Here is a 10,193-nt window from a genome sequence, read left to right on the forward strand (position 1 = left end):
TTTTACATATGTTACAGATTTCCTCCAGATACTAGCTAGAGAAGACAGCACTGAAGGGTTCTTTGATACTTCTCTGTGTAAAGATTTTTTTAAAGAAAGCCATAAGATAAAGAAATAACAGTATGTTAAAAGGATTACAGATGTTATGTGATGTCCTGGTATTTTTAGGATGTCAAATTATTAAATGATTTATTTAACTTTAAAACAGTTGTAAATTATAGCTGTCAGAGTTAGTGTTCCTAGATTTCCTGAAATATAAATTTGAACCCCTGAAAGGCTGAGTAAGTTTCATCATTATTTCAACATAGGTAAACTGAGCACCAGAGTGCTCTTTTTTTGTCATTATTTGTAGTATGATAGTATTTAGAGACCTAAGATATACTGGTAACCCTAGTGTACTTGGCATCAGAGCAGCCAAGAGCTTTGTTGGTAGTGCTTTTCCTTGAGGTTCTGGAAAAACCTTTAAGAATTCCTAGTTTGTGTGTTTGGATATAAGGATACAATGTCATGAGTAAAAAAAAATCCGCTCTTATTATAAAAAATGCCATGCACCCACTCCCTATGCCCTAGAAGTGACTTCATTCTCTCATGCAATAGGTATATGACTTGTGAAGGGTTTTAGAACTCTTCAGAATAAAAATCCAGTAAGTAAATGTGAAATATTATTAAACAGTCAACACATTATGGTATATTTTAATAAATCAGCCCACTGGATATTTTTACTTTATTTTAATATTTAACTAAAATAGTGTTTGAATCTGTTCATCTTTAGGTCTCCAATAATACTATGAAGGATTTTGACAAAGACAAAGCCTGGAAAGCTGTTGTAGTGCAGATGGCTCAATAACTTGGATTCCGTGAATGCTGCCAAACAATACAATAATTTGACTTTTGGACTCAAGACTTTTCAACTCTGCAGTTTGTAAACAACGTGATAGCTAAAGATGTAGAGGCCAAGGAATAACAGTTTATTTACAAGAAAATACTGTAGCCTTCTAATAAAGTTGAAATATGTAGATGATATTTCCTAATGTCCTAATCTTTTGTGTAAGGATTTTATTAGTTTATTGTTAGTGTCTTTGCTTTAAAGAACCTTTTGGAAAGAAGATCATTAATCATATAGGGTTATACATTTATGAATTTTAAATAAATATGGCAACATGCAGTAGGTCTCGTTTGTTTGCAAGATATTATAACTGCAGTTATGGAGTTAATATAACTCAAATGCTTTTGAAAAGTTATGAGTACAGGTCATAATTGATATTTTGCTTATACTTCACTTTTGTAGGAGTTGTAAAGTTGTTTTGCATCTCATTACTTTTATATAAATAAAAAAGTCTTTATCACAAGAGTATTCTAGACATGGGTTGAAGTCCAATTTGGACAAGTTAAAGCTTACAGTTACCTCTAACAGCAGTTCTGTAATGAACTGATTCACTGACTGTAAAAAAAGAAATAATGACCCCTTAGTTGCTTGAGGACTTGGCAAGGCTGATAAAACATAAGTGTCCAGACAAGTGTCTATATGCTTTCTTTATAACTTAATCAGAATTTAAAAAGAGAAATACCTTTAGGTGGGATTACTGCAGATCTGTCTGCCTTGTTTTATCTGTGAAGGTGATTTCATTTCTTTATATAGTTCATTCTCAAAGATGTTTAGGAAAATACTTATATTTGTGGTGAAGCAAGGAATTTATCCCTTAGAGTCTATCTAGTCCACCTACATTTGGACAGACTGGTAATAGCATAAGTGTTTCCATAAAATCAGAAGATCTTTTGGTTTAAGACCAGAAAGCTCTAACCAGATGTTTTTCCTTTGGAGGCTCTAAACTTGGTTTTCATTTCTTCCTTTTGCCTGAACTAGACCAAAATGATAGATTGCTGTTCAGGACATAGTAAAAATTTATTTTTTAATCTTGCCATAAGTTTTTTCAGGTAAAAAGGTGTAAACTGAGGGTTACACTTATATAAGATGGATAGGGATAGTGCAGTCCCACTGCAGCTACAGAGGGGCTTTTTCTTTTCAGCTTTTAGGGATTCTGCATTTATTTAAACCATAGCTTTAGAAAAACAACTTCTAGAAGCAGTTATACAATAGGAGGAAACCACCCTTCCCATTCTCCTAAAATTTGGTTGTGATTGGGTTTGGTGGTCATTGCCCAGCTGATCAACATGTGCCAGAGGTTTCTAGAGAATTTGGACCCATACCAAAAACTGTTCATTCCTTTGACGCTGACTTCAGTCTTTAACACGCCAGTCTTTCACCAGAGGTTCCTGTTGTCTCAGGAGGTTCTGCTGTATACTAACTTTCAATGGAGCAACATAAAACTGGCTCTCTCAATATTTTAACCAGCACATGGAGAAAGTTCACTTTGAATTAATGTTCAAGCAGAATGCACAATACTGATTTGTGTGGGCCCACTTGGAAATAGAGAGTTCTCTTTAAAGAAATAAAAGCTTTTGGAACAAATTTGTAAATAGCACACACAGAATGAAGACTGAATGCATGCTGGTGTTGATGTAGGTGTATGTAGTTTCACTAATCTGTGTGTATCATGGTCCTGTGTATTTTGAGTGCATTTTAACTGTTTTGTATGTAGTGAGCTACTTACCAATTGTAAAACTAAATCCACATCTCCAAGAAGCATCTTTCTTGTTCTGTTATGATTGACTTGGACTTGCCAACAGTTCAGATGTGGAAAATGGACAGTTTACAATGTTTCTGGCTTACAAAGAAAGTAGAAGGAATCATTGTTACCTCTCTAGGATATGTCTTGCACACAGCCTAAGCTATGAAGGTGTTGAGAGCTCCTCAACTCCCATTGCCTCTTGCATTAATGTGTGGTGCCCCTAACAAATGATACCAGAGGCACCAGGTGTTAAGGAAGGATCAGGGGAAGCCACGCATACAGCCCAATGTGCCAGATTTGCCCTTGTCCTACAGACCTCCTAAGCAGGGGTCACCTCATCTACACAGGTGACCTGGAGAGTGATTGAAACACTCCACGGAGCCGCCAGGAAAAGCTTTGGCGGATCCGCCAGCCGGTGAAAGGAAAGGAAGAGTCGTGGTAGGTGCCATGCGACCGGGTCCGAGCTTCGCTGAGGAGCCCGCAGTGCCCGCGCGGACATGTCAGCAGGGCCAGGCGCCAATTTTTTTAATGGACGGGCCGCAGGGGCTTGCATTTGGGAAACCCTCAAATGAAGGCGGGGGGCCTCCATCTCTGTGGTCAGACACGGGCTGCCCCTTCCCCGCCTGCCAGCGCCGCCAGGAGTGCGAAGTGGCATTTGCTAAAAGCCCGGGGGGAGGCTGCAGCTCTGCTGCCCGGCCCGCGCCTTCCAGGGCTCCGGCATCGGCTTCTGCAGCGGGACGCCCCGGCGGGCGAGCGGGCGCGGCTCCGCTCTGCGCTGCGTCGCCCGGCCCCGGCCCCGCGCCGTGCCAGCTCTGGCGGGAGGGCGCCTCCCGCCGCAACGCCGAGGTCATAATGGCGGGGCAGCGGGCAGCGCTCAGCCGGGACTGTGGGGCAGAGAAGAGTCTCTGCTGTTACCAGGCAAAGCTGCTGCTGCTTCCAGCAAGGTAAGAGCTTGGGGCTTGGCAGCCAAAGCCTGGCAAGTCTGACTTCTTAGAGCCCCTCGTGTCTCGTGTGCGCGCCAGGTCCTCCTCGGGGCAGCCTGGGGGTGCGGATGTCCTGGGCTCCACCTCAGTGTGCCCAGCACAAGACGGAAGTCCCCGAACCAAGGAGCGGCTGGTCTCCCACAGGGCGCTTCGGGTTCGAGGGAGCTCCTGGGGACACTTGTTACACAAACCTTCGACTTCTTTACACACGCTGCAAATATTTCTGTCGCGTGCCACCGCCTGGGCTGCAGATCTGCTGAGTGCTTTGGGGCTGACGTGACTTTGTAGTCTTTGCCCAACACTGGTCTCTGCTGGGAATGGATCTCTGTCCAAGACCTTAGCCTTGGCTTCAGTGGAGTTGCAACAGAAAGGGCGGGATTTGCTTAGATACTTTCCCTCTCAGGGCAAAATAACCCATCGCTTTTGTCTTATTTCCTGCCCATGGGCAGGGTACAGGCTTTAACAGCAGATGATAAGTTATGATAAGCCTGCTCATGCAGTCTGTGCGTACAACCATCTTCTGTTTAAGCGGAAAGGAATTTGGCTGAGCTAAAGACTGTATGTCTGATGCTCTGAGTTTTCTGTACTTCCCCTAGGTGCTTGTATCATGCTCTTCAAGAGGATGCTGTCCCTCTCAAATGAGTTTAAATTAGTTTCAGATACTATAGTCGCCTGAGTTTTCTTGCCAGCTAGGGTGGTTCTTCAACAGTATTTTCCAGTTTTTCAACTGTTAATCATTTCTAATATTTTTCTTCTGTTGCTGAGTGAGTGAGTGGTCTCTTTAGGACAAACTTCCAAAAGAGGAGGCATGTTGAAGTTGCCTAGAGCGGCAGTACTGCAGGAGTAGTAGTAAAGTAAAAGGAAGTGTGGGTTTTGAGTCATTGTCACATGTTAAAATACTTGGAAGTAGATAAAATATACCGTGAAAGTACATTACAGCATGTTGAATGATTTTTTTGTCTCTACATGTATAGGGGAAAGAGCCAAGGAGTGAAGGAACAATGACAGATCTAAACACCTCATGATGAGTCAGATTTATGCAGGTAGAAAGATATTCTCATCAGCTTTAAATGATGAAGAAAGAAATGAAAGCAAAAATAGTTTGTATCCGCAAAGTAACTTTTAATCAAGATTTTGCTAAATTGACAGCTATAGAATATCAACATATAATTAATGTTATTTCATGGTACATTTTTAACAACAAGGAAACCTCTAATTTCAGAATCAGAAATATCTGTAGCTAGAATTCATTCAGGGATGAGTTGCCTCTAAAATATCTTTACTGTTCATTTCTAAGACACACAGTTCTTCAAAGCAATAAATAGAGTTGTGTGATTATGTAATCCTAATGAACAGGATATACTCTTTCTATATACTATTCTTTCTATGAAGATAAACTATTATCATGTGTGTAATTGGAATTATTAATAGGTTTAGGGCCCATTCTTTTTTACTTTAATTTTTCTCAATTAGGGAAGTGGGAATTATGATATCCTCAATTTGTGGTGTTCCAGGAAATTCTTCTAGCTTGTGTGTCAAGAGGTTGTGGTGTTGCAGCAATGCAGGCGCAAGGTAAGGAGTATCTCTCTGGAGAAGACCGATGATTTACTTTAAACTCTCAGGCCTCACAATTTCAGGGCAAATGTCGGGGCCATACTTGGCAGAGGAACTATCTCTACCATGCCTCCATGCTGATACCCTTCTACCCTTTCCCTTCTCCCCTCCCTTCCTCTCCCACCTCCTCCAGTTCGACTTTGTTACAGCCACTGGAAGCAACTTGATTCCTGCAGGAATCCTTGAGATTCTTGCAATGAAGATGCCTATTTCCACAAACATGCCAAGGGGGCAGAAGGGATTTTGTAGTGCAAAGTAGCAATTTACTCAGGATTGCCTGTGGGATATTCAGGTGGGAGAAACTGTTGGAAAGCTGCCAGTAACTTAACTCATAGTCCTTTACAGATAGTAACTTCTGTTAATGAGGGATCCAGTTTTCTCTATTCCGTAGCTCACAATTTTTGCTTCTCTTCTACTTCTAGAAATACAAGGGATCACAGAGACTTTATACTGTGACAGATTATCTATCCACAATGCTGTATTAATTGCATTATCACGGAGGTTATAAATTAAAGTACAATACAATCAGTAATAATATGGCCCCTACAAGTTTCAAAATAGCATGAAGGGTCTCTGAGTGTAAGATGGTAATTTACTACTTTCAAAAGAACATTAAAACAAAATGCAGGTATAGTAATTCAGTATCTCCTTTTCATTCATTCATCCTTGTCTGAGTCAAATTCCACAGAAATCAGTGAAGAAACTCCATTGAATTCAGTGGCTTTCAGATCAAGGCATGAAAACTGGTCACACATTCTTATGATAGGCACACAGTCATAGGAGAAATATGATTGAGATGTGGTGCAATCATGGTCACAGCTATAAACATGTTCCGAAGAGCCATCTGCACATACAGGTCTGGCAACAAGAACTGCATGTTTTTTCAATCTCAAGGTATTTTTTTTAAATTCTCCAGCTGCTGATAGCATGGAGCCCCTCCAGTGGGAACTTGCTGCTTTTTGAGAGTCTCCTTTGGCAACATTTGAATAGAGGCATCTTTCATAAGACTGAATTGGATCTATATGAACAGCCTCTTACACTCATGCAGAATCTTGTGTAAACTATAAGGGTTCTTCATCGGTACAGGGGTGTGGCCTATGCAAATCTTATGTGACCGGACCCTGAATAACTGCACTTTCCATTATACTTCATAAGGGTCTATTTCATATAATTTATTTTCCTCCTCCCTACATTTCCTGTGGAGAGGTTTCAGAGTTTTTTTTCTGGAATTTTCCTAGAAAGATATTTTTCTATTCAGGCACTGGTAGAAAAAATATTAGTCAAAATGTTCATTAGTCTTCACTGGGCAGATGACAGAACAAGGAGCAATGATCTCAAGTCACAGCAAGGGAAGTTTAGATTAGATATTAGGAAAAACTTTCTTACCAGGAGGGTAGTAAAGCTCTGGAACAGATTACCCAGAGAGGCTGTGGAATCTCTATTCTTGGGTGTTTTTAAGACCAGGCTGGACAAAGACTGAGTTGGAATGATCTAGTTGGGGACAGTCCTACTTCGAACTAGATGACCTCCTGAGGTCCCTTCCAGCTGTAATCTTCTATGATTTTATGCTTCTATGATTCTTTACTTTTTCATTACAGTATTTTTTCTGGCAGCTTCAGTTGAACTTTCTTTCTACAAAAATTTCTAATATGCTTTTGTAACATCTTCACAAATAAAAGTCTCCTTTGGGACTTTACTATCTCCTACCCAAATAATTTTAACATCATCCTGTCTCTATAATCTCTTTTACAGATTGCCACATTTATTTAATCCAAATACAGCTGCAAAAGCCATCTTCTGTACCATATCTTAATCCTTCCATTAATTTGTTTATTTAATTCTATCAACTTTTCTTTGCTGCTTGGCTCCTTTATTCTTGTCTTCTTTTTATTCAGATTTTTATTCATTTACTGTCTCTTCCATCGTGCGAACATTACTAGCTTTGTCTTTCTGTCAGCTTCTCATGCAAATACCTCTGCACCTTCTTTCATGTTTCCCCTTAGATATGGAACACCTATTTCCTGAATTTACTTATACCTGTCCCTTTTCAGCATCTGGAGAAGTAAGGTGTAGCTTATGCATTGTTTAGTCTGTGAGATGCAAATCTACCCTGCTTTCTGCCAATGGCTATAAAGCCACTATACTTTTCTTCAACAGATATGTCCTGAAGTCTCACTTCTGGCACAACAACTATTACCAATTAGTCAATAAATGATTGTTAGGTACAGGGGAAGATGGGATAATTAGCACTTCATGGTATGTATCAAACAAACTTTGGCCTCAACCATGCTTTCACTAGAGCTCCTATGTGACTTTATTGATGAGAATAAAGTTAATAGACATGCCTATGTGTTTACTTCATTGGGGCCTTAGTTAAAAAATAATTAAGAATGAGATTGAGATTGAGATTGTATAACAATGGCATCTCCTGGTTGCCAGAGGAAGAATGGAATCTCCTTGTTGCCTGAGGGCCAGATCTGGAAAGTCTATCCAGCCCATGGCAGGTCCTTTGCTGCCCCCTCCAACCCCTGCCCCTGGGTTTAGGTGTGGAGGTAGCCTGGGCTGTGGTGTGTGCAGCCAGTTCCACTGCCCCTGGGTGCACAGCAGGGCTGAGGCAGTGCAGTGGTTGGACTTGCTTCCCGGCAGCCCCTGCAGTGGCGGCTTCTTCCAGCTGCTGCTGGTAGTCTCTGCCACTGCTGCCAAACCCAGCTCCACTGCCTGGGCAACCCTGGCACATCTGTCTTGCACCCACTGCTGGGAGTGCTGGATGGAGCAAGCAGGTGGGAAATCCATGGAGACTGGCCTGGGACCTGTGTTGTCAGGGCATGCTTGGCTAGGCAGATGAGATGGGCCCATGGCCCAGCACAGAGTGGTGTCTGGGAGCAGGACAGGTAGGTGGGGCTGGGGCCAGAGCTGGGATCTGGATTGGGATTGCAGGGTAGTGACAGGCTGGGGCTGAAGCCTCAGGCAGAGCCACAAACCAGTGAACAGTGGATTGTGAACTGGTTCCATGGCCAGTCTCCATGGAGACCCTGGGATTGCTGGGTGGTGACAGCACAGAGCCAGAGCCCGGGACAGAGTTGTGATCTGCTCCCAATGTGCCTATGTCCATGGAACCAGTGCCCATCACAGGGACATGTGGGGAATGGATTGCTCTGCCCTGGGCCTTGGTTCCACGCCCAGGGATTCCAATCCCGGCCCTGGTCCCAGCCTTGCCTGCCTGCTTATCCCACTCCCAGATGCTGCTTTCCACTTGCCCACAGCCCTATCCCATCTGCCTGGCTGAGAGTGGGGCAGAGCCACTTGAGTTTTCGTGCCACAGCAGTGGGGTGCTGACCTGGCCTGCAGCAGGTCACCAAAACTCCCTAAGTGTCCCTCTGGCCTAAATAATTGCTCACCCCTGCTGTAGAGGCAGATAATTTAATCAAAAAGTAACTAACCAAATTTATGGAGGACAGGTCCTTGGAAGCTATTAAATAAAAAAATCAAGGATGTATCCTTTGATATTCTTCCTTCCATTTTGTGTCCTTGTGGGACAAGGTATTTAGCAGAATTCACAGATTTGTTGGAATCTGTCAGGACTGTACTGTGAGTGCTTCTACTTTGGCCTTCTGACATTCTGCAACCAATAGTAGATGCTGAGGTGGATACAAGAGGGGATGGATTACTTTAGATATACCCCATTCGGACACTTTCTACTAAAGCAGGAGTGTCAAAGGTATGGCCCTTGGGCTGGATGCAGCCCACTGAGTCCTATCATCCACTCACAGTGCTGCCTGTGGATCTCAGACTGGCACACCACATGCAGCATGATGCACGTACTAGCCCCAGCCCTGCATGATGCAAGCGGCCTCTCTGGCATGGGCCACATGTTGAGCAGTGGCAGGAGCTACTGCATGCGTTGTAAGCAGAGCATTGTGCCAGTCTGCAGGGACTGGCTCTGCACACTGTATCTAGGGCTGATCTGGATTGGACCTCCAGACTGACTGCAATGCTGACTCCAGCACACAGGGCCAGTCTGGTGCAGTACTACCTGCAGCACATGCCCTGCACCAGTCCTGCATGCAGTGTGCTACTCAAGGCTGGGGCAGCTCATGCTGTACACAGCATGTGGGGCTTATCTGGAGCACATGCTGCATGTAATGCCTGCACCAGGCTGGTCCTGCATTCTGGGTCCAGTGATGGTTGAGACTGGGAATACAGTCCATGCTGGATCCAGTGCGCACAGCTGGTCTTGCACAGGTGCCACATGCAGCACATGTCCCAGACTGGCCACATGTGCTGTGTGCAGCACATGCCCCAGGCTGGTCCCATGTATTGTGTGCTGCACGGAGGGCCAGGGCCCGGGCCAGGGTTGGTGCATGCTGCATGTGGTACATGGGGCTGGAGCCAGTGTGCATACTGTAAGCAGCACATGGGGCCAGTCCAGGGTGTGTTGTATGTGGTACCTACACTGACTCAGCTCCACAGACTTGAGTCCAGTATTTGAGCCTGATTTGGCCCACTGACAGGATACTGGGCTAAATGGTCTGACCTAATATGCTTGTTTGTATTTAGCACTTTGAATGTTCATATGTATTTAGCTCTTAGAAAATGTGTCATAATTAGGGGCCTACTTAAATCGCGGTGGAGGTATGTCACGCAATGGTTCCTTTAATCTTGCTCTTTTTTTCTATATTCCCCCCCCACCCCCCGCTGATTGGTGAAGGGCCTTCACAGCCCTACCACTCGCTGTGAGCTTCTGATTGGTTGGGACCATGGTTTTAAATATGCCACAGTTTTTGCCTTCCACCACTGATTGGCCGAGGCACCCTGGCAGCCCTGCTTCTTGTTGGTGATAGGCTAGGAGGCAAAAACCACGGCATATTTAAAACTGCAGTTTTTGCCTCCCAGACAATGAGCAGTAGGGCTGCTGGGACACCTTGGCTAATCAGTGGTGGGGGTGGGGGTGGGGGAGGGTGTGTGG

General features: G+C 43.8%; 2 protein-coding genes across 3 annotated transcripts in view; both read left to right on the top strand.

Moving 5' to 3' along the window:
* The window catches only part of MLC1 (megalencephalic leukoencephalopathy with subcortical cysts 1), a 57,643-nt gene extending 56,624 nt beyond the window's left edge, over positions 1–1,019 (top strand). For both annotated transcript variants that reach the window (XM_019509313.1, XM_019509314.1), the window contains one exon: positions 773–1,019. In XM_019509313.1, the coding sequence (XP_019364858.1) occupies positions 773–847 (75 nt within the window). In that variant the 3' untranslated portion in view covers positions 848–1,019. The remainder of the gene's footprint in view (positions 1–772) is intronic.
* Positions 1,020–6,036: 5,017 nt separating this feature from the next.
* TTLL8 (tubulin tyrosine ligase like 8) overlaps positions 6,037–10,193 on the top strand; it is a 38,424-nt gene continuing 34,267 nt past the window's right edge. The window contains exon 1 of the mRNA XM_019509250.1: positions 6,037–6,121. Coding sequence (XP_019364795.1) covers positions 6,037–6,121 — 85 coding nt within the window. The remainder of the gene's footprint in view (positions 6,122–10,193) is intronic.

The sequence above is a fragment of the Gavialis gangeticus genome, unplaced genomic scaffold (genome assembly GCF_001723915.1).
Source record: "Gavialis gangeticus isolate Ggan-Ray unplaced genomic scaffold, GavGan_comp1, whole genome shotgun sequence".
In the NCBI taxonomy this organism is placed as follows: Eukaryota; Metazoa; Chordata; order Crocodylia; family Gavialidae; genus Gavialis; species Gavialis gangeticus.